Below are 26,425 nucleotides of genomic sequence, written 5' to 3' on the forward strand. Positions count from 1 at the left end.
AGCCTGTTTATAGTAAGCTTTTTGTTAGCTATATGTGTTACAAACATTCTGTGCACGACTGTCTTTTTTACCTAAATGTGTGTCAAGTTTGCACAACTTTTTGATTTTGATAAGATCTAATTTACCATTTTGTTGTTGTTTTCGTTGTATATGCTTTTGGTTTTCTGCATCTTTTCTAAGAAATATTTGCCTACCACAAGGTTGCAAGGATATCTGCCTACACTTTTGCAAGCAGCTTTATAGCATTGATTTTTATGTTTAAGTTTATAATCTATCTTATATTAGTAACGTTTTGGTTCCGAGGTAGGAATCAAGAATGAAGGAATCACTATCTTATTTCCACTAATGTATGCGTCTGTTCTTTCACCAAAACCACACTGTTGATTATTGCAGCTTTATAATACTTTAAAAAGTCACCTAGGATAGGTTCTTCAACTTTGTGATACTTCAAGATCATTTGGCTATTCTAGATTCTTGGCATTACTGCATCCATTTTAAAATAGCACATCAATTTCTGTTTAAAAAACTATTATGATTTGGAATGTGACTGAATTTATAGACAATTAATATAATTAACACCTTAACAATTTTAAACCTTTCATTCCACAAAATATCTTTCCATTTATTTATATTTTGTATTTTAATTTTTCTCATCAATATTTTAATGTTTCCAGTGGGAAGATATTGCATATCTTACATTAAGTTTATTTTAAGCATTTTATGTTTTTGTTTTATTGTAAATAATATTTTAAAGATTTAATTTTCTAATTATCTGTTGCTAACACATAGAAACAATAACACATCACATTTTTATATATCAACATTCTGCAGCATAGTTTAATTTTCTTATTAACCAGTAATATTTTTGTACTTTCTCTGAATTTTTCTACATATAAAGTTATGTCATCTGCAAATAATGTTTTGCTTGTTTCTTTCCAAGCTGTATTTCTTTTAATTCCTTTTTTTGTGGGGGAGGGGCAGGTCGTCTATTGCAACAGCTCCGGCCTCTTGTAAAATGCTGAGTGAAGTGCTGAGTGCAGACGTCCTTCTCCTGCTCAGGATATTCCTGGGAAATCTTCCAGTTTTTTACCATTAAGTGTGGCATCAGCTGTGGGTGTTCATAGATGCCCTTTATTAGAATAGAATAGAGGTGCCCTTATATTACTGGGTACCTGAGGATTTTTCTTTTCCTTTCTTTTTTTTAATAGAAGTTAATGTTGAGTTGTGTCAAATATTTTTCAATCCATTGAGATATTACATTTTCTCTTTTTTTTATTCTGTTGATAGGGTGACTTTTTAAAAATTGATTTTGAATGCCAAATAAAGCTTGCTGCATTCCTAGGATAAACATCACGGTCATGGCCTATTTTTTTATGTATATTACACGTTTTAATTTGCTAATGTATTGCTATTTTTTTAAAAAAATCTTTGTGCATTAAAGATTTCCAGATGTACTTTTCTTTTCCTGTAGTGTTTTAGTGGGATTTTGGTACCAGGGTTATTATGTCTTTGTATAAGTTGTGAAGTTGTAATTCCTATTTCCAGAGAGAAATTGTTTAACAGAGATCATATCTCTTTCTTAAATGATGGAATAAATTCACCAGAGAAGCAATCTGATCCTAGAATTATCATTTTTGTTTTGTATGAATTAATTTCTTAAATGGATATAGGACTTTTTTGATATTCTCTTTTCTTCTTTTGTAAATTTGGCTTAGATTTTTTTTCAATATTTTTGTTCATTTCAACTAAGTTGTCAATCTTTGCATGAAGTTATTCATCATATCTTTTCATTATCCTTTTAATATCTGTTGATTTGCACTAATGCCTCCTCCTTCACTCCTGATACTTATAATTTATATTTTCTCTCTTTTACTAGATCATTTTTGCTGTGGGTTTTATTAATCGTTCCAAAAACCCATTTTTGTCTTGGTTAGTTCTGTGTTATTTTCAGTGTGCTGTTTCATTACTTTTCACTTTTATTATTTTCTGTCTTCTGTTTACTTTGTTTGCTCTTCCACTTCTAACATCTTAAGACACAAGCATAGATCACTGAGTTTACATCTACCTTCTTTTTGTGCTATAGTTAAGTCTTTAAATTCCAAAGGACTGCTGTCGATGCATTACAGAATCTGATATGCTATGTTTTCATTTTATTCAGTTCAAAATGCATATGAGTTTTAAAGTAATATGTGTGTCCATTAAAAATATTGTCTCATAAGAGAGAAATGCAGAGAAAACATCAAAAGAAAAAATACAAAGTATGAACTTCTTAAGATTTAAAGAGTGTGAAAGCTATATCTAGGCTAGTATAGCAAAAAAGCCTGTTTCCCTTCTTAGCACCAGGAAAACTATAGAATTTCAGGGTCATAAAAGAGGAGAGCAGCGTCATCTTTTGGGTTTTTTTGAGCACGTCGGTTAATACATTAGGAGCATAACCTGTAATGATGTTTGCATTTAAGCGTTGCATGTCAAATAAAACTTGGGAATCAATTACATTAATAGATCATATTTATCTACATTAACAACTCCAAAAATATAATGTTTACAGAAAAAGCAATGAATCAGAAATCAAGAAATATGTATTTTAATCCTGACTGAAACAATTACTAAATTTTAAAATATTAGAAAAATCACAAATCTTTAAGACATATATTACTCATCTTTATTTTTTTTTATACAGCAGGTTTTTATTAGTTATTTTATACATATTAAACACTCATGTTTAAAAAATAGACATTGGTAGGTTTCTCATGAGGATCTACTACGAAGTGTTTTAGTTGCAAATTCACAAAATTAAATAGTGTCAGTGAGGGTGCTTCCAATTACAGTATATACCAAGAACAGTTGTAAAGACAGAGCACTTACAAACTTTTTTTGCATCATAGAGTGTTATGGTAAATAAACATGGGATTTGCTAGTAGATAAGACATGATATTAAATAGAATTTTGTAGCCAAACAAAATCTTGCCCCATTCTAAGTATGATTCATAAGAATAGGACACTTTGGATGATAAAATGAAATAGTATTTTTTATATGGTTGCATATTTCCCTTAATAAAACCTTAATATTTATGAAATCAAAGATAAATATTTAGACGTAGAGAATGGACTTGAGGACACGAGGGGGGAGGGGTAAGCTGGGACGAAGTGAGAGAGTGGCATGGACATAGATACACTACCAAACGAAAAACAGATAGCTAGTGGGAAGCAGTCGCATAGCACAGGGAGATCAGCTCAGTGCTTTGTGACCACCTAGAGGGGTGGGATAGGGAGGGTGGGAGGGAGACACAAGAGGGAGGGGATATGGGGCTATATGTATACGTATAGCTGATTCACTTTGTTATAAAGCAGAAACTAACACACCACTGTAAAGCAATTATACTCCAATAAAGTTGTTAAAAAAAATAAAAAGAAAAGAAAAGATAAATATTTGCAGGTCTCTTTTGGGGCCACTTTAGGTTTTAATTTTAATTTTTGTTTACTTGCAAAACTCTGGCTTTGATATAAGTGAAACACAGATTTATTTTACTACCTGGCTTACCTGATACCACTGAGTGTACTGAAGTACGCAGTGTAGAAGGTGTCCGTGTAGAACAAGTGGGCTTCTAACCAACGATGCTGTGACTCTTCCCGCAGGTGCACCGAGTGACCAGAGCAGCGGCACCTCCTCTCCCCTCTGCGACAGTGGCTTACACCTCAACTATCATCCCAACAACACAGTAAGAGGCCCAGGGCACAGTCCCCATGAATGAGGAGGGCACCCAAGAAAAATACATGTAGTTAGAGTTTGCACAAGCTGGTCTAGGACCCGGTTTCTCTGATGTAGTTGAAATCCTTGGCTGCTTTATTTTTTGAGAATTATGATAATTCAGGGAGGAGAAAAATAAGTAGGTCTGTTATTTTTTCCCCTCTCAGGTCTGTATTAAGCCCTTTGTAAGCTCTAGAGACGACTTGGAGAGGTCACGTGTGAAATCATACAATCATTTTATAACATTGCATATTATAATGTAATTTCATGTTCTAAATAATTTGACATAATTTTTATCATTTTTCTTTTGAAATTATTTAGCTGAACGTAGCTATATAATTTGCCATATATTAGGATTGCTTAGCAATCTTCATGCACACCAGGGGATCAATGTAAAGGGAGAAAATCTAACCTACACATTGTATAAAGTGTGAGGAGTATTAAACTACACATGTATTTAATAATTGATACATTTGGCATGTTTGTTTTATAAAGTGTCCATTATTATTTTCCACCTGTACTTTGGAGTAAACAGGTTTTTTTTTTCTTTTATAAATATTTTGAAACTCCTTGTATTTCACCCTTCAAAACATGTACACATTCTAAAGACAAAACGATTCCCTCTGGTTAAATGTGAGACTAACAATTTCCCCTGTGCTCACAAACATGAAGAGAAGCGGAGCTCACTTTATGTAGAATTTTATCTTTCTGTCCCATGCATTAGGATGTATGTGACGTGGAGCTTCCTCTGACTTGTGTGGTTCACTGTGCATTGGAAACTCTTGAGCTCACTGTGGCATTTTACTCCAGAGTCCTCCTGTGGACATCTGCAGGTCTCCGTGGCCCTCACCGTGCAGCGCTGCACAGCAGTGATCTCAGCTGAGTCCCACAAGCCTCCACGTCCTTTTCATCTGTTTGTGTTTTTGCTCTGAAAGAGGAACCCTTGGCAACATCAAAGGTTATCTCTACAAGTATAAACCAGCCCCATCTGGGTGTACTTCACTGCCCTTCTCTTTTACTTTTGTTACCAGAGAAATAACTGTCGCACGATAGTGAATACTTAAAATGCGCGATCTTCAGAAGATGGCAAGATCTGAGTGTCTTAATTTCCTGTTGAGAGAACGCATATACACGTCCTGCGCTCCCATCAGCTCCCTCCTCAAGGCTCTTACAGCCTCCCACCCAGTCTTTGCCTCTTGCTTCAGTAATTGCTCTGCTCACCTCCGTCCCTTCCAGTGGAGACGCTCTTGAGGCCTTTGATGTCTTTCCAGTCCTTTGTGCTGGGCGGTGCCCTGAGCCCCGCTGCTGTGAGTGTCTCTGCCCCTCTTACAGGAGTCTCTGCCTGGAATCGGTATGGCTGCAGCCGAGGACGCAGAGATGGGGCACAGAGGCAGCCTCCCCGGCCTCGGCAGGTGACACGGTGGCCGCCCGCCCTCAGGAGCCCACATATAGCCAGGTGTTCCCTCCCCATCCACCTTCTCCTGAGAGCTTTCCCCACCCGGGCCACTCACACAAGAGTCCCCATCTCAGCTCTGCCATCTACTGCGGAGTGGGGACCAAGGTGCCTAGGAATATTTTATTCTAGTCCTTGCCCCTGTACCCTTGGACTCCTATGTAATATAAGTGGACAGGAAGGTCTGTGGGTAGGAGCCATTCTGGTCCGTTTTGAACTCATTCCACTGGTGTACACAACAGCATCTACAGACTTGGTGACCTGACCTGTGCCTCTATGTGGTTGCTCGATATAACGTCTTCCTTTACAAAGGCATAATGAGAGTAAGGAAGCTGCTCAGCGGTTCTGTAACATGGCTGTTCCAAACAAATCCAGCTGTAAGCTTTTCAAAAAACCTGTCATCATAAATTGTTCTTACTGAGTTGTGTCGTTCCGTTTTCAGGCGGCATATTTTATTTCCATTTTTAGCATTAGGATTGAACATTATTTGACATTGCTAAAGATCTTTCAGTGTAAGGAAATTAATGGCACTTATGATGTTTTAGACAATAAGAATCAAGACATATATAAATCAAAGTGTAATAAAAATGAGGACAGTAATTGCATTTAAGTTAATTGGATATGTGCTGAGAACCTACTCTGAGAAAACCCTCTTCAAGGTGCCATGGGAGAAAGTCCATTATGGCTCCTGGCCTCCAAAAGTTTAAAATCCAGATCTATAAAAGTAACTGTAATGTAAGCAGGAAAATTACAATGGACGTTAGCCTTCCAATATCAGAGAAAAGGGCTGCTAGAGGCTTTGAACATCTGACTTACAGAAATCAACAAAAATGGGGGACTTCAGACCACACGTGAGCCCGCCTGGGAATCAGACCCGAGTGGGTCACGCAGGGTCGGCATCCGGTTGGGGGGTGGAGGACGTGTCCACTCAGAGGTTCATGAAATGAGGGGCAGTCGGAGCGTGTCTCCTCGTGACCCATCACTAAATAATGAGGCACCTGGGCCCCGGGAGGCGCGTGCCACAGAGAGTGTGCAGATCGCAGAGACGGGGTCCGTGAGAGAAGCACCCGGTCCCCTGCTGTGTCTGCGTCCTCACCTCTATCCCAGGCCCAGGGACTCTGTTTTCTCTGAAGGAAATTTTGCGTAAGCAGGTGCCATTTGAGTTCCCTCAAACATTCTGTGTATATTTTAAGGCAGCATTTTACACATATGAGAAAATAACACCTTGTAATGTATATATTAACATCACTCCACTTTCTTACATAAAAACGTAGTCTAGTCCTTCTAAGGGCCTGAGATCACCAATTTTAGCATATCCAAGGTTCTCCCGGTTTGCTAGCCAAAGTGAAGAAGGAATTTGCTTGTGCTCACCAGGAGACTTAAATTCAGACACCAGCTACCAGATTCTGAGGAACGCTTTTCTTAACTGTAAACCTTTAATGATGCTTTTAAGGCAAATGCTTAACGGAAGTTGGGTCAGCGCTCTGCCCTGTGTGCTGTTCTGTTTTGGCCTCTGGCAATTGCTCTTGAGGCTACCGCACGGCAGTATACCTTGAATGTGTGACATTTTGAGAAGAGGGCTTACTTTAAGGTGAAGGCTCTGTAAATGCTACTTTTCCCCTTCACACTATTAATATTATAGGAAACAACATTCTTGACACTGAAGAATAAAGCTCTTGAAAAGTAGTTACGGGCCTTAAAGCCATAAAAACTCTTGTGTTTTTAGATCGTTTTTTATACAATTAAAAATAACTCCGAGACTGCTGTTACACAAGACTAGAAAGCAAATTTATATTCTGCTATTGGAATTAAAATAAATAATAAGGATAAATAATTTCCAAAAGATACCAGCTATTCCACTGTAAATAACAGATCTGTGAAATGAAATACATTAACCCTGACGAGTTCAGTAGCTGAAGTGAGACTTATCTCGTATTTTTTATAAGAAAGAAACGTAGAAGAAAGTGACATGCTTACAACTTTGGTACATAAAGACACCCAGTCGGGGTGCTGCGTCAGGACATGCCAAAGACCACGTGTGCTTTCACATCTGCTGGTCCATGAAGGCTATGAAATGTGATTTGTAAAACTCCTCATCCTCACCTGTTGCTGATTGTCATTCTCCATATTCCATTACCTGTGTCTTTTATGTTCTTTGACATTTTCTATCTGTTCAGGGAACAATGAAGCGAGAGGATCTCTTTGTGCTTTTCATGAATGACAGGAAGTAAATAATTTGCCTAAAGTTACGTTGCAAAACTGTGAAATAATCAAGGCAGACGTCTGAGTCGTTCTTTCCATGGTTTCAGCTCTGACTATGGAAGTTAAATGCTGTGCTGTGGTGTCACAGAGACGTAGGTCGGAGTGAATCCTGGCCCTGTTGCTGGCCGGCTGGGGGCCTCGTGTAGACGCCTGACTGTGCACCCTCCCAGGCGTGGGCCTCGAGCACGGGGCCCGGGAGCAGGTTTCAGCCGCGCGCTGCTGTGAGCCTAGTGACGGGGCTGCTCGGTCAGGTTAGGCCTGGCCACAGAAGCCGCACCCATTTACCCCAGGGTGTCACACAGGATTGTGGTTTCAAGTGCCCTCATGCAGAAAAGACGGGAAGCAATAATTTACTGCTTCTAGAAGCCTTAGGTTTTCCTTTGGTGACAGCCTTGTCTCTGGAGATGGGTGCGCTGTGGCACAGAAGAGCCACGTAACTTGCCCCGGCACTCATCAGGTGGGAAATCGGGACTCTGAACCAGATGGTCTAATTCCTATGGGGAGCCTCAGCCCTCACACGCTGCCCTCTGCGACATCTGACGTGAGGGCCAGGAGAGAGGAAACGATTAATGGGAACCTGGGCCTGTGCCTTTCAGTCACCATAGAAGAAGCACTCAAAGCAGCCGTCTTGCACCAAAGGCTGTGTGTCCCGGAGACCTGTCACCAGTGGAGCCCCTCGCTCTTGTCAGCCAGGCCTCCTTGCCGGGTGCTCTAAAATGCTCGAAGGATTTCGTAGACTTTCATTGGCACAATGGTTGACAGTTAACCTAATGCCAGAGAACTCTCAACCTCTAGTGAAAATGATGGAAGTTTTCCCCTCTCCCCAAATAAGCAATTTTGAAGAAGTGAATAACTGAAAGAAAAGTTAATAATATCTAGACTCACAGAGGTTCAACATTTAGACTAAAATAGAATCTCCTTCTAGCACCATCACTCAAAAATTATAGAATCTATAGCCTAGAGAGAAACCCGTCCGTGTCAGCAGTTCTCTGATCAGGTGGCGGCTTGGCTCGTACAGCACAGGCCGACTGCATGTCAACGTCATTCCTGTGCTGGTGCCGGGAAAAATCTCAACAGGGAAGCTGATCCAATGAAAGAAACACGGATCAACATCTGCTGAAAAACTCAGATGTTATTCAAAGATGTGTCTTTTGTATACGTAAGGAAAAAAACTTAAGCTTTTTATGAAACTTAAAATACATGTAATTTTAAACCAGTAGTAGTTGTCTTAACATTAAAACATATAAGAAAATACAGACATTTTATTGACATAAACATGAGATTGAAACAATGGACAAAGATTTCCTGAGTGTTTGAGGGCTGTTTTATGGGAACATTCATTCTCACAAATGCTTTTAAGTAAGTGATGAATCGCAAGCCCTTATAACAACGTTTACTGCTTAGCAGATAGAAAATATTTGCTAATTGAACTTACTGGATTTTTGTCACCTACTAGTTCACTGTAATTACAGTTCTGCCCCATCTTTCTCATTCTTGAATGAATTCAGTCGTCGCTACTTTATTTCTTCTTCCTTCTCCTCTGCCCATTTTTTGTGTTTTCACTACAATTCTTAATCTCAGTGGTTCCCTCCTCACTTTCTTATAGAATTCCGTTAACAGCAAAATTAACAAATACACCTTTATTGCCCGCGAACAGGGATTTCCTGTGGTTTTCTATAAATGTCTTCTGATTGTCTAAGGGTAAAATACCCCTCAGATGACAAGGGTGTGACATCAACACTGAAAACACAGAAACACACAGCACTGCTGAACGTTTGCTGTCTTTTCAGGACACGCTGTCCTGCTCTTCGTGGCCCGCGTCCCCGGGCCTGAGGTGGGAGAAGCGGTGGTGTGACCTCAGGCTGATCCCGCTGCTGCATTCCCGGTTCTCCCAGCACGTGCCCGGGACAGACCTGAGCCGGTGAGTGCATGTCAGCGGCCTCCGCTCGTCTGTTGGTTGCACTTGAGACCTGGAGTGACATGACATGCCTTACGGGTCTTACCTGCAGGTTTCTAACAGTAGGAAGACCCGCAGGAGAGTAGCGTAATGTAGAAAAACGCACCTCACTGCAGGTGCTCGAGGCGTAGGTTCGGCTCAGTTCTCAGCCCTGCTGACCGAGCCCGGGTGACGGTCAGGTACCAGCTCCATCACCCCGTTGCCTCTGAGTCGGGGGTCAGCTCAGTGGCAGGCTCGGCTCTGCTGCCACCAGGGAGGGTGGGCGGCAGGGGCCAGCGGCCACCGCCTTATCGCTGCCGGGCAGCGGTGAATGCTCCGCTCTCCACGCTCGGCTGACGGAGGGCAGCGGAGGGAGCGGGGGCTGAGGGCAGTCGGCCGGATCCCCCCACCTCACCCCCCCACCTCACCCCCCCCACCTCCCCACCTCACCTCCCCACCTCACCCCCCCACCTCCCCCATCTCACCCCACCACCTCACCCCCCCACCTCACCCCCCCATCTCACCCCCACCTCACCCCCACCTCACCCCCCCACCTCACCCCCATCTCACCCCCCCACCTCACCCCCATCTCACCCCACCACCTCACCCCCCCACCTCACCCCACCACCTCACCCCCATCTCACCCCCCCACCTCACCCCACCACCTCACCCCCATCTCACCCCCCACCTCACCCCGCCACCTCACCTCACCCCCCCACCCCCCCACCTCCCCACCTCACCTCCCCACCTCACCCCCCCACCTCCCCCCCATCTCACCCCACCACCTCACCTCCCCACCTCACCTCCCCACCTCACCCCACCACCTCACCCCCCCACCTCCCCCCACCTCACCCCACCACCTCACCCCCCCACCTCACCCCACCTGGGGGATGACGGGTGGGTTGGAGCCTGAGGTCCTGCTGGGCCAGAGCGGTGAGCATGGGAAGGGGGCAGAGGGCTGAGCAGCTCCATCTCGGGCCGCCTCACTCAGTCTAAGGGCTGCAGGCGGGTAGGGAGCCTCAGCTCTCTGGACCTCACGCTACCGGGAAGGGGTGGGGGCTCGGAGCGCTGCTTGGTTCACGCGGGTGGGGATGGGCAGGGCAGCTTGCCGCTCGACGCCTTGAACACCAGCAGGCGGGGACGGGAGGACAGGGGCAAGACCAGCTGCTGCTCTGCCTGCTGGAACCCTGGGGGAAAGGGTGGCGGTGCCACTGACGTTGGGCCAGATTAGGGCAGGCCGCCAAAAAGGTGGAATGCTTCTAGCCCGCTGCTTTGCTAGCCTTCGCACTATGAGGACAGACGCTCCTGGAAGCACTTTCTTGTCTTGCTCTTGGTCATCCTGGATGGAGACCCTGGAGGACCCTGCCTAGGATACACGGGAGGCGACAGGGAAGTTCAGGAGACTGACCCCCAGTCACCTCTCAGCCGCACGGCCCCGGCAGTCGCCCTACCCTTCCACCTTTCAGGAGCTGCCTGTGCTGGCCCTCGGGTCACGTTCAAGGTCCTTTAGTTGTATTAGGAAGCCCTTGGGAGGGGTGGGCTGCTCTCCCTTGCCCGGAATTGGAGGCTCACCGGTACTGATAGTCAGATATTTTTATTATGTATTTAATAGTGTTTCCTAATTTTTGTTACAATTAATTCTTTGACCCACGGGCTATTTACAAGTGTATTGCAAAATTTCAAAATAGTTTGAGATTTTTAAAATTACCTTTTGTTATTGCTTTCTCGTATGATTTCATGCTGAGTGGTTTCAGCCCTTTGATATCTGTTGAGACTTGATTTCACCTAGTATATAAATAATTTTGACGGGTGTCCCATATGCACTTCAAAGAATGTGCGGTGTCGGGCTTCCCTGGTGGCGCAGTGGTTGGGAGTCCGCCTGCCGATGCAGGGGACACGGGTTCGTGCCCCGGTCCGGGAAGATCCCACATGCCGCGGAGCGGCTGGGCCCGTGAGCCATGGCCGCTGAGCCTGCGCGTCCGGAGCCTGTGCTCCGCAACGGGAGAGGCCACAACAGTGAGAGGCCCGCGTACCGCAAAAAAAAAAAAGAATGTGAGTGTCATTTTCCTTAGTTCAGTGTCTACGTGTTTCGACTAGGTTGCATTTGTTCATTAGGGAGTCTCATCCTCTGTATCATTAATGGTGTTTTTGTCTGTTTGTCGTCTCAGATATTGAGAGAACTGCATTGGTCTCCCAGTATGATGGTGGCTTTGTGTATTTCTCCTTTTCAGTGTGTCATTATTTGCTTTATATATTTAATTCTATATTATTGGATACAAACAGATTTAGATTTTTTACAATTTCCTGATGATGACCCTTTTATCATTATGAAATGTCCTATATCTCTGGAATTTTTCCTTACCTTCAAGAATTACATCAGGTATCTACACTGTATATTCTTTTATCCATTTCTTTCAACTCTTTTTAGCCCTGTGCTGTAATATGTGTCTCTTCTGTGTCGCATATACTTTTTTCTTTTTTTTTAAATTCAAAGTAATGATCTTAGTCCTTTAATTGGATTATTTAGTCTAGTTGCCTTTTTTTTTTTTTTTTTTTTTTGCGGTATGCGGGCCTCTCACTGTCGTGGCCTCTCCCGTTGCGGAGCACAGGCTCCGGACGCGCAGGCTCAGCGGCCATGGCTCACAGGCCCAGCCGCTCCGCGGCATGTGGGATCTTCCCGGACCGGGGCACGAACCCACGTCCCCTGCATCGGCAGGCGGACTCTCAACCACTGCGCCACCAGGGAAGCCCTAATCTAGTTGCTTTTAACATAATCACTGGTATATCAGAGATTATATCTGCCATCTTGGTATTTGCTTTCTATTCAACACTCTAGTTCTTGTTTTTTATAATTAAAATTTTTGTTTTGAGATACTTATATTCATATGCAGTTGTAGAAATAATAGAGAGAGATTACATTTTTTTTGCCCATTTTCCCAAATGGTAACATCTTGCAAAATTATAGTACAACACCCCATTTAGGAAACTGACATTGACAAAATCCACCACTCATTCATGCAGATTTCACATGCCTGAGTGTGTAAGAGTGTGTGTATGTGTGTGTGTGTATGTGTGTGTCTGTGTGTCTGTATGTTTAGTTCTATAGAATTATATCACATGCTCATGTTCTCATATCCACCAACCCAAGCACAAGGTGGAAGAGTTCCATCACCACAAGAACACTCCTGTTGCCTGTCTATAACCATGCCAGCATCCTTCTTCCCCATCACATGACAACTCACTACTCTGTTCTTCACCTCTAATTATCTTGTCATTTTAAGAACATTATATAAATGGAATCCTACATTATGTAACTGTATTGGATTGAATTTTCTCACTCAGCATAATTCTTTGGTAATTCTTCCTAGTAGTTGCATTTTTCAGTTGTTTATCCCTTTTTATTTCCGATAGTATTCTGATAGTATGGATGTATCACATTTTAAAAATTCATCCCTTAAAGGACATCTGGGTTGTTCCAGTTAATTCTAAATAAAGATGCAATGAACGTTTTGTACAGATTATTGTGGGAATGTGCATTTTCATTTCTTCAGGTAAATGTTCAAGAACTCGAGTACTTGGTTGTGTGATAACAGCATGTTTAGTTTATTGAGAAACAGACACATTGTTTTGTAGGTGGCTGTACAGTTTTGCATTCCCACCAGCAGGATATGAGCCATCCAGTTTCTCTACATCTTTGCCAGAATTGGGAGTTGTTGCTGTCTTTTACTTTACCATTCTTACAGGTGTAAGATATAGGTATGATATATCACTGTGACCTGAATTTGCATATCCTAGTGATGTTCAGCATCTTTTCATGTGCTTATTTATCACATGAAATCCTCTTTGGTGAAATGTCTCTTTGTCTTTTGACCATTTTGTAATCGGCTTTGCTTATATATTTTTATTTATTTTTTTACTGTTGAGATTTGAGAGTTTTATATATATTCAAGAAAAAAGTCCTTTGTCTCAAGACACTAGTTTCTGTATTCTATTTTCTTTAACTTTTTTTTTACTTTCTGAAATAATTAAACATTTTTATTTTTTAATATTCCCTCTATTATATTGTTATATATGCATTCTTTTGTTTTGTTTTAGTTATTGCCTAAAGGTTACACCATATGTCTTCGTCCTTCCAGGCTGCTATAACAAAATCCAGCAGATAATAACAGCAACAAACGACAGAAATTTGTCTCCCACAGTTCTGGATGCGGAAGTCCTAGATTAAGGCACCTAGATCATGTTCTAGTCCTTTGATGAGGCCCCCCCACCCCTTCTTGGTTCATATCTGGTGTCTTCTCGCTCTGTCCTCACTTGGTGGAAGGGTCAGGGATCTCTCTGGAAGCTCGTTTATAAATCACTAACCTCATCTCATGAGGACTCGCCCCCCGTGGCTCTAGCATCTCCCCAAAGCCCCACCTCTCAATACCATCTCGTTGCTCACTAGGATTTCGTAACATGACTAGGAGGTGGGGCACCAACACTCAGACCATAGCGCCATCCATACATGATTTATTAGTGTTAATGCAATTTATTAACTTTGCCTCTTTCAGAAAATTCTAGAAACTTAGAACACTTTAGCTAATTCCTTTATTTCTTTCTTGTCTTTGGGCATATATATATAGATAGATAGATTTGAATTACATATGTATCTTAAAATTTTATTATTTTCAGCTATTATTCGTATCCTAACTTTAATCTTTCTGTTTCTCTTTATTTTTTCTTTCGTTTCTATGTTTCTTCTGCTTTAAGAACTTTGGAAATATTTCTGTTAATGGGATTTTTAATGTGTATACTTGTTTTCTTTTGTTTTGTTTTTACTTTAAAAAATTTATGTAGTTACATGATTTAAAAATGGTTAGCAAAGCAATTTATGAGGAAAAGGAAACTGTGTGGATCCAGATTCTTACGTGTTTACTTTCATGGCACCTCAACACATCAACAGCTTTTAGCAACTGAATTAATTTCACTCCGTAAATACGACAGTAATAGGCAGTTATAAACACAGCACTGTTCTGAGTGGATTGCACAGCACTCCAGCTTGTTCCCGCATTCGCTCAGTAAGTACTGATTTAATGTCTACGTAGGAGGTGTTGTGTTTGCTTCTTTCTGTGAAGGAGCTCACAGTCCAGTGGCAGCTGAAGCAGGGGATGAAAAAGAAAAGATAAATTATTGGCCCAAGATGACAGATACACAAAATTGTGGAGCTTGGTTCGAAACCTAGGATATTATGTGCTGGTTGGCTTGGCCAAGTCCCATAATTTTAACTCTGATGATGTGATGCGTCTCGTATTTAATGGCAACAAAGTTGTGTTACTGTCATATACTATTATGTAGCCTGAATTAGAACATCACACTGTTTCATCAGTGGTGAGACAGTGTATGTTCATCGTATAGTAATGATTTAGAAGTACATGTCTCATTTCAGTCTTGAAGTATCAAAATATGACAGAACATTGCAGTGTCAGGGAATTAGAATGGGAAGGTTATTAAGGAGAAGAAAGTGGTTGATGGTATTAACTACAGAATAGAAATACTGAATAGACTGAGAAACAGATTAAGCTGAAGGTGACTTTGGCTAGAGTAATTATTGGAGTGAATTGGATAGAAAAAAATGTTTGTTATAAGAAGGATAGTGAAGGTAAAGTAAGGGAAACAGTATGTAAGGATACGTCACTCGTAGTGTGATGGGGGAGGGGATAGAAAACTCAAGGCGTCTCCTGCTCGTGCTTAGTGGCCAAGGGGAAGGAGGAGACACAGCGGCCCCGTTGGGTGCACCATTGCCTTTGCTCTTCCATCGCTCTGTCACAGGTGGTGCTGTGCAGATGTACTGGGAGTCGCTGAACGAATGGACTTTCCTCCAACTTCACAGACAGGCCAGCAGGTCCACCAGGACTTCGCTCTATGTGGAGCCAGAACAATTGATGATTTAAAAAATATATTCAACTAAATAACATTAAGATCCTAGTTGATTTCACCTACTCTATGAGCCATGCAGTGTCCCCTTGTATATGTTTGGAAGTAAGATGTCCTTCAGTAGGGGGATGGATAAATAAACTATGTACACCCAGATAGTAGAATATTATTCAGCCCTAAAAAGAAATGAACTACTGAGCCATGAAAAGACATGGGAGAACCACGGATGCATGTCACTAAGTGAAAGAAGCCAATCTGAAAATTCTACACACTGCTTCCAACTATATGACCTTCTGGAAAAGGTGAAACTATGGAGACAGTAAAAACATCAGTGGTTGCCAGCGGTTGGGAGGTGGAGAGAGATGAAGAGGCAGAGCAGAGATATTTGGGGGAGTGAAAATACTCTGGATTATGTTATAATAATAGATATATGTCATTACATATTTGCCCAAACCCATAAAATGTGGGACACCATGAGTAAACCCTAATCTAAACTATGGACCTTGCAATGTAGGCTCATTAATTATAACAAAAGTGCAACTCTCTTGTGGGAGATGTTGATAACAGAGAGGGTGTGTGTGTGTGTGGCAGGAAGTCTGTGGGAAATCTCTATACTTTGTCCTCAATGTTGCTATAAACCTAAAACTTCTCATTACAAAAGTCTTTAAAATGTGAGGTACGCAGGACAAATGCTGCCATCTTCATTTTACACAGAGAGAAATTAGAGGTTGGAGAGTGGCATAAAATCAAGGTCCTTGCAGTACCTTACAGATTTTAACTGAAGCGGGACAGAAGGACATTGCAGACGAAGAGAACAGTGGGGAAAAGCCTCTGTTGAACAAAAGTTCAGGGCTTGTGTCGGATTGGTGAATTTCAGCTTTGGAAAATAGGTAACAACATGGTTTGGAAGAGCTTCTGTACAACCTCAGTTCAGGTTTTGAGCCTGAAGCATAAAACCTGTGATGAGATGGTGCCCCAGGGTAGCACCACGAGCAGAAACGATCTGAGCTCAGTGAGAAACAGCATTTTGCTGGAATCATTAACCCGAGCGTGTTTGTTTGTTTGCTTGCTTGTTTGCTTGTTTGTTTTAGTTTTTCCTTTCCTTAATCATCTCCCCAAATTGTTAACCAGATCAAGAATAATGGCCCGTTTTTCAAATACTGCTTGAGTCAGTGCTATCCTACACACAGAGAACCACTCTCACGGGGCAATCTTTCTTATGTTCCTCCTGAGCACTGGGATGCCCTCCTTGCTTCTCTCCTGCCTTCATTCACATTTTTCCATGTTCTTATCCAGCACAGAGAGAACATATTTGTATCATAAAATACAATATGATCCTTTCACTCCAAAGAGCCAGTGTTCCCACGACCCTGCCTGACTCGGGATTGGTTGGAAATGCCGCCACGTGGTTTGCAAAGCTCTCGTCGATCAAGCTGCGCTTTACTGCCACCTTCATGACTCACCGCTGCCCCAGACGCACATTGCAACGAGCCGAACAGCCCCTGTTTCTCACAACCTCTCACGGCTTCACGCTGCTATTTGGTCCCGGAGTAACTACCTCCCATCCAAAATGTGCACTTTCTCTCCTCTGCCGCGTCTAAGCCATTCATCCAGTTGGATCCAAAAGCCAGGAGCAATGTGGAGTCTAGCTGCTCCCTCATATTCTGTGAAAGGAAGCAATCACTGACCCGCAGACTTTCTAACGCCTTTATAAATCCCGTGAGCTCACTGTTGTATTTTCACTCTCACTAACACATGTGTACTTTGGTCCCACGTCATCGCGTAGCTGCCAGGTACCCTACGTGGTGTGACAGGACCGCCCACTCCACGCAAATCTGACCGTGGGAGGCCTCCAGGGAGGCTCAGCCGTGGGTCCCGTGGGCTCTCAGCTCCTTCCGGGATGTTCACACCCTCCTCCGAGCCCGCCTGCTTCCCCGTGATGTCCCCATTCCCTTTCCGGACACGGCCATCTAGCCGCTCCAAACCTGTGTAGTTGAGTCTCTACAGCTCTCCCTTCTCCCACTTGAGGTGCCTTCTCTGACTCACTCCTCACAGATTCAGCATCTCCGACACGTGCCTTCATGTGGCGTACGATGCACAGTGAGTCAAACGTGAATAACTCAGCTGTAGTCATAAGACATGTGTGTGTTTTCATGTCAACGCATATTATGTTGAAAACTATTTATGACTATTTTTAGTGAGCAGTCTATTTTTCATACAAAGAACGACTAAGTTTGTATTTTAAATGAATAAAACTACTCTGAAATTCAGCAACATTTGAGAATAACTTTTGCTGCCAGAGTTGTGATCAAGAATCCTTAGAAAAATAGAAAAAAATGATTCTGAGCAGAAAGTGGACAATCTGCGCTCAGAAGTTCAGATTTTCCAACTGTAATCATGTCACTGCTTTTTTCAGCCTGTGTGTGTGTGTTTGTATCTGTGTGTGTGTGTGTGTGTGTGTGCAAAGAATCATAATTTATCTAAGAATCCTCAAGACTACTGCAAATATTGTTAAAGTTTAATGTTTCCCAGTTACTACAACACTAACTTAATGGCTAATGTAGTTTATTGATTTCAGAGACTATATGATCAAATAAGATAAAACAAATAAATATTTTTTTTTTACGATTACTGATTATCTTGACTCAAAGAATTACATTTTCTAAAAGCTGCAAATACGGCACTGCAGTTCTTGCTAAGTGCTGGGTGACACATTCTTGCAAAACTCTCTCAAATATTGCATCAAGACCACACATTAATGTCTCATTCAGGGAGCTTCAGTGATTAGTGAAAGTATTGGGGTCCCACCAGTGAATCCGTGAAGTATATTTTTCTCATTTTCTGTTAGGGGAAATTGAGATGCAACTCAGTGGACTAATTTGCCAATATTCTTATTTATTCAATAGCAGAGGCAGAAATAGGAGGCAGGCTATAATCTTTATGACCAATTTATTTTGTAAGAGGTTGTATGTAAGCAAATAAACTGTTCAAATACTTCACTTATATTCACGAAAGGGTTTCCAACAAATCAACCTGAAAAGTGGAAACAGAATGTAAAAATTGATACGTATTAGTGTATAAGCCTAGGTTTATATTAGGTTAGTCCTTTAGAATTATTCCATGTGGAGACTGTGTAGCACGTGTGGTTACATAGACTGCAGATTTCCTCTGAGGGCATTAGCTCTAGTCAGCTAAAAATGTCCAGCGGCCACGATTCATTTAAAGCAGAGAGTACAAATGTATTCAAGACGTGCTTTAATTTGCGGTGCATGAAGCCATGGTTATGATAATCAGGGAGCAGAGAGAAATGTATGTCACTAACGCAGATTAGTTCTCATCTTCCATGGGTAGTTGAGCTTCTCTCTGCATATTTAAAATGTCTTCCTCACTCTTGAATATCAAAATTAAAGTTTAGAAAGTCACGTGAAGTTGCAGTGTTCTTTTTGTGCTGTGCATGTTTTTTCTTGTCACAAATTCAAAAAAAACATTAGTTCAAAGAGACAGACAATCGTTGTCCCCTCTCAGGCTTTTCATGTCTTTTTAAGAGCAAACAAAAAAGAATATTTGAACACTTCCCTGTAATCATTTGAAAGTGCTGGTCAAGGCTATCGGAACAAGTTTCTCTGAAAACATGAATAACGTGGATGCAGAGAGCCGTAGGTGTGAAAGTCTCTGCCACGTGTCCGGTTCTGAAATCCGGACCAGTCTTACGGGACAGGAGAGTGACACAGGCTCCTGATGAAGCTGTGGGCCAGAGAAATGCCGCTTGGGGTCTTTGCAGAAATGAAATCATGTGTAATATCCACAAACTCCTACTTAACAAAATTCAGAAGAGACAAAAAAGCAATTTAATTGGAGAAAAATATATAAATGTACACTATTTGCATAGCATTTTGAATACTGAACTACGCAATTTTTCTATTGCTTCAGAAATGGCTGGGATTTAAAGATAGTTTGTGCATTTTCTAAAGTGCACAGCAGAGTGCACTTTATTGTGTTGCACCACAGAGGCATTTGGCTACTTTCCATTCATTTGGGGATTTTTATCCATTCCTCTCCATTAAGCTTGTATTGAAACATGCAAGAACTTGAAACAGGAAGGTAAAAGTAAATAATGAAAGCTGTAGGAAGCTGCTTTAAACTCAACAGCACTTTTGTAGACCGTTTAGGACGGCATCACTGAATGTTCTCTAACGACAACAGAAACTCAGTAGAAGACCATAGAGATATTTAGGGTGGCCGTGGCGTTTTAAGGAGAGTCTAGTTGTTATTGAAATGCGAACATCCACATAAATTTCAAGCATGAGTATTTAGACGTGGAGAAGAACTACGAACCTCTCGTCCGAAACCGACTTAGAGAAGATGAGGAACAACTGGCTTAACAGCTGACAAAGCGCTTCAGCTCATGACAGCAAAAGATTGTACATGGTGCTCGGTATCTGTGCGTGCGGTTTCTGTGCGATCTTTCCACTGTACATCAGGAATGCATTGAAAAATGTCAAGAGGAGTTGATGGTGGCCAAAATGATGGATAAACATCGATGTATAAGTTTATGGTACGCTGGAGAAAGAATCCCGCTCACAGGTCTTAGATATGCATCTCAAAGATTCTCCAAATGTACCTGAATCTCAAGATGCCTTGTAGTCATTCAAAGTTGTGTGTTGTCTGGGTTCCTCTGTAGTGTTCCATTTAAAAACAGATTTTTTTAAAAGGGAAGTAAGCAGATATGAATTTGAAGCTGCATTTATGTTGTTTGAAAGAAGAGATTTTGAACACATAACTGTTGCAAGTCGCAAACAGACAAATGAGACGATGGTCTGATCTAATTTGTTCTGACACCTCCGCAGGCAGAACGCTTTTCAAGTCATCGCCGTGGACGGGGTCTGCAGCGGGATCATCCATTGCCTCTCTGCTGAGGACTGTGGCGAGTGGCTGCACGCCGTAGCGGCCAATATTTCCAGCCTCACGAAGCACAACGTAAGTAGTGATTCAGGGAGCTCCTGGCCGGTTCCTCGGCCTCGGTGAATTTCTGCAGTACATACATAACCTTGCATCAGCTGCGAATGGACCAGTGCACACCCATCATAAACACTACTGTGCAGAGTTTAAAGAAAATCACTCTGTCCTGAGAGTTTTAGTCCAATGTATCAGCTCAACAGTATTGACACCTAAGTTTCCATTCACAAACATTGTGACATCTACATTAGTTAAATAACTGAAAATAGATATTTAGCATGTGAGCACTCAAATATCTATTATCTGTATCTATATATATCATCCATCTATCTATGTCTGTATATCTATCTATATATGCATCTATCTAGATATCTTTACATCGCTTCTCCCTCTGGTTCCTCTGGAGATCCCCAAAATTTAGAGTATTAACTTGAAGCAAGTACTGTTTGTTACAACCCATGAATCTTAACCTTCACAAATCTATTCAAGTACGGGAGCTGGTTTAGGCTTTAGCTGGGACCCAGCCCCCTAACCCATGGCTCCTGCCACCCCTCTCCTTCCCCGGGGTAAGGGAGTAGGATAAGTAAAGTGAGTGGGCTTCTGCGCAAGCACGGCTCTAAGGCGAGTCTCTCTGAAGCGTCATCTTCCATTGTTTAGTTTGGTGCCACCTTGGATAATGGTAAAATAAAATCAAAATAGTTTTGTCAGAATATTTTTAAACTTTATATTCAACGATCTAGAAAAAAGTTTTCAGACAGCAAATATAATTGCGTTGTTTTTCTGCCTTGGGCTTTGTGGGGGTTTTTGTCAGTCTGAAACCTCTTGTCCTTCTCGGCGATTCCAAATGATGACACCACCAGATCAGCAGACTCAGTCCTGGGTGGGCACTCTTGCCCCAACCAGATGTGCCCCGGAGATATCAGCCTGGATTATCCGGGAGGGTCCAGTGTAATCACTAGAGTCTTTAGAAGTGGAAGAGGTAGGAAAATGAGAGGAGTAGGGAGACGGCAGCATGGGGAGGGGGAGGGCTGACACTGCTGGCTCTGAGGATGGGGAGGGACCAGGACCCCAAGAGGGCAGGAGGCCAGGAGAAGCTGCCCGCGACGAGGGGACACTGCCGCCCCGGGCAGAGACCATGCTGCCCTCACCCTGGTCTCATCCCAGAAGAGGCCCACTGAGGCTGCCGACCTACAGAACTGCAGGATCACGGATTAGTGTTTCTTTTAAAGCACTGTTTGTGGTAATTTATTATTTCAGTAATAGAAAATGAATATAGCACCTATTTATCTTCAAAATAAATCCATGGAATTTTCTTCACTTAATCTAAATCTCATGGTTTAATCTGAAAATCATACTTTTACTCTTTCACATTTAACTTTTTCAGAATAACCATGAAATGCACTTGCATATAAGAGAAAACAACCTAATATTTGTATTATTAGGTTGTCCATGTGCAAAGCAGCCTACAGTATTATTTGAATCCCTAGACCCTTTCAAAATAACTCATTTGTAATAATATCACAAGAAACGTCATCGTAATTGCTGAGCTGAAGCCACCTGAACAGGGACTGTCTTTGGAGTGGGAAGGGTCTGTGTGTCTCAGTGCCTCAGTGGGCGGGGCAGGGCTGGGAGCCTTCAAATACCACAGAAAGGGGGAGGGATAAAGGGCAAGAATGAAGTGAAGGAAGATGGAAGTATAGCTCCAAACACGCTCCCGTTTGATCAAAGGGAATTGAAGCTGATGCTTTTGCAGAGGTATGGCTGCCATGGGGAAAGCATGGCTGCAGTGTCAGGGACTCGGTGTGGGGCCTTGGTCTCTACTCACCAGCTCTGGGACTGGGCTTCGTGGTCCCCTTCGTCAGCGGGCGCTGTTAGCTCCAGCCACCGTGAGGGTTAAATGAAAAAGTGCTTTAGACATCCTGGCCCTTAGATGATGCGGAAACATTTGCGCATTTTCTTCTCTGCAGCTGCACTCTACATTAAATGATTTAATCCATAAACCACCAAATGGCCGCATCGATTTGCTTATTGTATGTGAGGTGGCACACATTTGCGTTGTCCAGTTGTCGTTTGAGATTCTCCATCTTCTGAAAGATGGCTGTTTGGATAACAATGCTGGTAAAACGGGACAAGATGAGTTAAATGTCTAGTAGTGACTAGACCATTAAGCAGCTATATTTCTGGCAGCCACAGATCTACCCCTCAGTTCCCTCATCTTTAAAAGAGACAGAGGGAAGACGATAGAAGACAAAGCTCTCTTTCAGCCAGCATTTCATGAATCTAACCTTTCCAGCCACTGTTTACCGCTCCAGCACTAAAATCAATCCTGAATGATAAGCAGAGAGAATCTCATGCAACGTTTCTACTAAGGTTACCTACTAACATAAAGGGATCTCTTCTAGTCTAAACTCTTCCATATATATCCTATGCATGCATTTCCTTTATTGGAATGGAGCATGCTGCTTGAAATGTATCAAGTGTGTGTGTGTGTGCACACGGGCAGACAGATATAAATATATATGTATATGTAATATGCCTCTATTCTTTTTTAAAAGATTTATTTATTGCTTATTTATTTATTTTACTTATTTTTGGCTGTGTGGGCTCTTAGTTGCGGCATGCAGGATACTTGTGGTGGCGCGCGGGATCTTCATTGTGCTGCGCAGGCATCTCTCTAGTTGTGGCATGCGGGTTTTCTCTCTCTAGTTGTGGCTCACAGGCTCCAGGGTGCGTGAGCTCTGTAGTTTGTGGCACGCGGGCTCTAGTTGAGGCGAATGAGCTCAGTAATTGTGGCGCATGCACGCGGGCTTAGTTGCCCTAAGGCACTTGGGATCTTAGTTCCCCGACCAGGGATCGAACCCATGTCCCCTGCATTGCAAGCTGATTCTTTACCACTGGACCACCAGGGAAGTCCCAATGCTTCTATTCTTAGTGGTTCAATGAAAATTACTGTGATCTTAAATAAGAATGATTGCATATATGAGATTTTCAAAATACATAATTCATATTTTATTATGTGAAAGAGAATAGACTCTTTTCCCCAAATGTTTGTATCAATTGAGAATGCTTTCAGTGACAAACTAGAGAAACCCTAAATACTGATGAGTAAAGCGTTGGGTTTCTCCCCAAATGAAAAGCATTGTGGATGGTGGCATCTGCTGGAAGCAACCATCCACCCAGAACCCATCCTCTGCCTACACACATAAGGACTGCAACAGTTCCAAACACCACTTCAGTGTTCAGAACAGGAAAGAAAGGGAAGAAGGATAAGTAGCGCCAGCTACATCTCTCCTCTTTCATCAAGATAAGAGAAAATTTCCCAGAAACCCTTTAGTGGACTAATAATGCTCACTTCTCCTGAACTCAGCCCCATGACGATTCTGAGGGGTGGCTGGCTGGAGACTGGGGGGGCTAGTCTCTGCCTTTTCTAGTGTTTGTAGTGGGAGAACCAAGAAAAGAAGATTGTGAATGGCTTCTGAGTCAGATAACCAACAATATCTACTACACTGCTTAATACTAAAAACATATTAATTCTAAAAATAATGCATGAACAACCAACACCCCTATGCTTTTTGTGGATTGATCACAGTCCTTCAGGATTCACACACACACACACACACACACACACACACACACACACACACACACACATTTCGTCAGTCATTTGAGTTCCTGCAGGATGTATTTCAGCCATCTTCCTATATTTTACCCATTTACCTGCAGGAGCAAAACCCATTCTTGGGAGTCATATTTAATCCATAGAGTTCTGCTATTTTAGATGGCAAACACTTGCAAGTTGAGAAAAGGGAATTTTTTCCCATAATACTGTTGGTTGTGGAAGGCTAAAGAAGAAACTTCTATCGTGTCTACCACATTAAAAAGACTCGACAAAGCTTGTAGGTGAATTGAAAGTCATGACAAAATAAAGCCTAGCAGAAAGGAGACTTAACGAAAAGGAGCTGGAGTCTGTGACCGGAGGTTGCAGCGTGTGGTTCTGACAGGCATGGGTGTCACTTAAGGAGACGTTTGCTTCCTTTTTATAGCTGCTGAGTCCTCAGATGCACTTTAGCGTAGTGTGTTGCTTTCTGCATTGCTTCTCCTCACACACCAAAGTGCAAACTTCACACATGCAGATGCCACCCAGAAATGGGTTACAGAGGGTGGAGTCAGACAACGGCAGAGTCAGTAGATCAAGTCAGAAGAAAGGCCGGGCGAGCTGGGCATAGAAAACTACTCACCAACAGTTCAAGTTCTTGTCGAGCTCCTGATACTGGAGAACATTAGCTGATGTTTACTTGCTCAACCCAGAACGTCTGCCTTGATGCCAGCTGTCAAGCACGGTCGTAAGAAAACAGGCAGCTTTGCTGACAGCTTCCCTGCCAGCCCTGGCCGGTTGGGCTCTCCCCGCCCGGCCCCGCCCCCGCCTCCCCTTCGGAGCATTCCCAGCCCCTAATGCTCCAGGGGCCTCAAAGCCACAGGCACCGCACGGGGGCCCTTGCCCCGACACACCCACCCCTCCGCCACCCGTGCCCAGGCCTGGACTTCCACGTGGCCTTGGTCGTAATCATAGTGACAGGAGCTGACCGTCCTGGGCCCACAGCTGCCCCCAGGCCGACGGAAGCTCCACGGGAACGTAGGGTAATTCCTCCCCCCGGGCATACCTTGTCCAGTGCGAGTCAGGGGGCAGAAGGAAGCAAGCTAACAGAGGACTCGCCCTCGCTCACTGGATGAACCATCTGGAAACGCAGTGACTGCACGAGGCTCTGAAGGCGGGTCACACCTGGTGAACAACCGACAGCGTTTGATGAGAAGCCCTGGGCAGCTCGGGCACACGGACCGCTCGCCAGCCGATGCCTGCTTTCTGCTGCCGGCCTTCCTTCCCTTCACCTGTGACTCTGGCCTCCTGAGGACTGTACATCCTCTTCGGGCTCTGTTTCTCGGGAGGTGAGACCAAGGGCACCGAGCAGTCCACGTTCCGCCCAGGAGCGACGTCATGTGGAAGAGAAGGGCACTAAGTACGCAGGTGAAAGGCCCCAGGATGTCACGCGAGAAATCACTGGGAGTTTGCAGTGGCTCCTTGGAACGTTTCTTAGAACTGCCGTCTTCGGAAACTGAGCTTAAGAGCCAGACCCGAGGGAGCAGAGGCAGCTGCAGGCCTCTCCCAAGGACCCAGGCCGGATTCTCACTGTGAACACTGCACGTTCCCCTCCTTAGGAAGCCTGACTAATAATTTGGCAATGATGGACCTATTCTCTCCACCTGTGACCAACACCGGCGGATAAAACACATCCCATCACTGCCTGCAACCCAGGGTCCCCGCAGCCTGCACACCCCACATCCAGCCAGGGTCCCCGCTGCCTGCACACCCCGCCTCCGGCCAGGGTCCCCGCTGCCTGCACACCCCACGTCCAGCCAGGGTCCCCGCTGCCTGCACACCCCACGTCCAGCCAGGGTCCCCGCTGCCTGCACACCCCGCCTCCGGCCAGGGTCCCCGCTGCCTGCACACCCCGCCTCCGGCCAGGGTCCCCACTGCTCACATGTGCGCAGGCATTGTGCGACCTGCTCTAACACTCATGCCAAAGACATGCTTGTTTTGCCAACTCTACCAGAGGGTTCCTGAGGACAGGGATCTGGTACCCTTGGCATATTCCTTCCACGTCTGACATACAGTCATTTCTGGAGTTCAGTGAATTCATGGAAGAATAAGAGCTCTGAGCAAAGAACTAGACATTTATAAATGGCTGCAACTTACTTTTAGCTTTTAGGCTTCTAATTCACAGTAAGATTGTGTGTGTGTGTGTGTGTGTGTGTGTGTGTGTGTGTGTGTGTACTATATATACTATGTATGATATATACCATATACATGCTAATCGTAAGGATGGCGACAGGTAAAATTGAAAAGTTCTTGTACTAGAATAAATAAGAAAGTTCACTTGGGTATAACACTGGGTAGTCATCCTGATGGACTCTTAATAGACAGGTTTTTAAAAGCAACAAGGCAGGCAATTACATTGTACCCATGGGCCTGGGGAATAACCAAGGTGGCCAGGGCGTAGAATCCATAGTCTGAGAAAAATGGATGAAAAAATTGAGCTGAAATGTGGGCTCCTGAGGCAGAAATCATCTTTGATTCTTCCCTTTCCTGGTGAAGGCAGTT

General features: G+C 43.3%; 1 protein-coding gene across 2 annotated transcripts in view; it reads left to right on the forward strand.

Annotated features, from left to right (window-relative positions):
* The window catches only part of SNTG1 (syntrophin gamma 1), a gene marked incomplete at both ends in the record, with an annotated part of 204,184 nt that overhangs the window by 77,472 nt on the left and 100,287 nt on the right, over window positions 1-26,425 (forward strand). For both annotated transcript variants that reach the window (XM_082858570.1, XM_082858571.1), the window contains 3 exons: window positions 3,637-3,719; window positions 9,254-9,384; window positions 20,160-20,289. In XM_082858570.1, the coding sequence (XP_082714696.1) occupies window positions 3,637-3,719; window positions 9,254-9,384; window positions 20,160-20,289 (344 nt within the window). The remainder of the gene's footprint in view (window positions 1-3,636; window positions 3,720-9,253; window positions 9,385-20,159; window positions 20,290-26,425) is intronic.

This window comes from Leucopleurus acutus, assembly GCF_964270905.1.
Source record: "Leucopleurus acutus genome assembly, chromosome: 17".
In the NCBI taxonomy this organism is placed as follows: domain Eukaryota; kingdom Metazoa; phylum Chordata; class Mammalia; order Artiodactyla; family Delphinidae; genus Leucopleurus; species Leucopleurus acutus.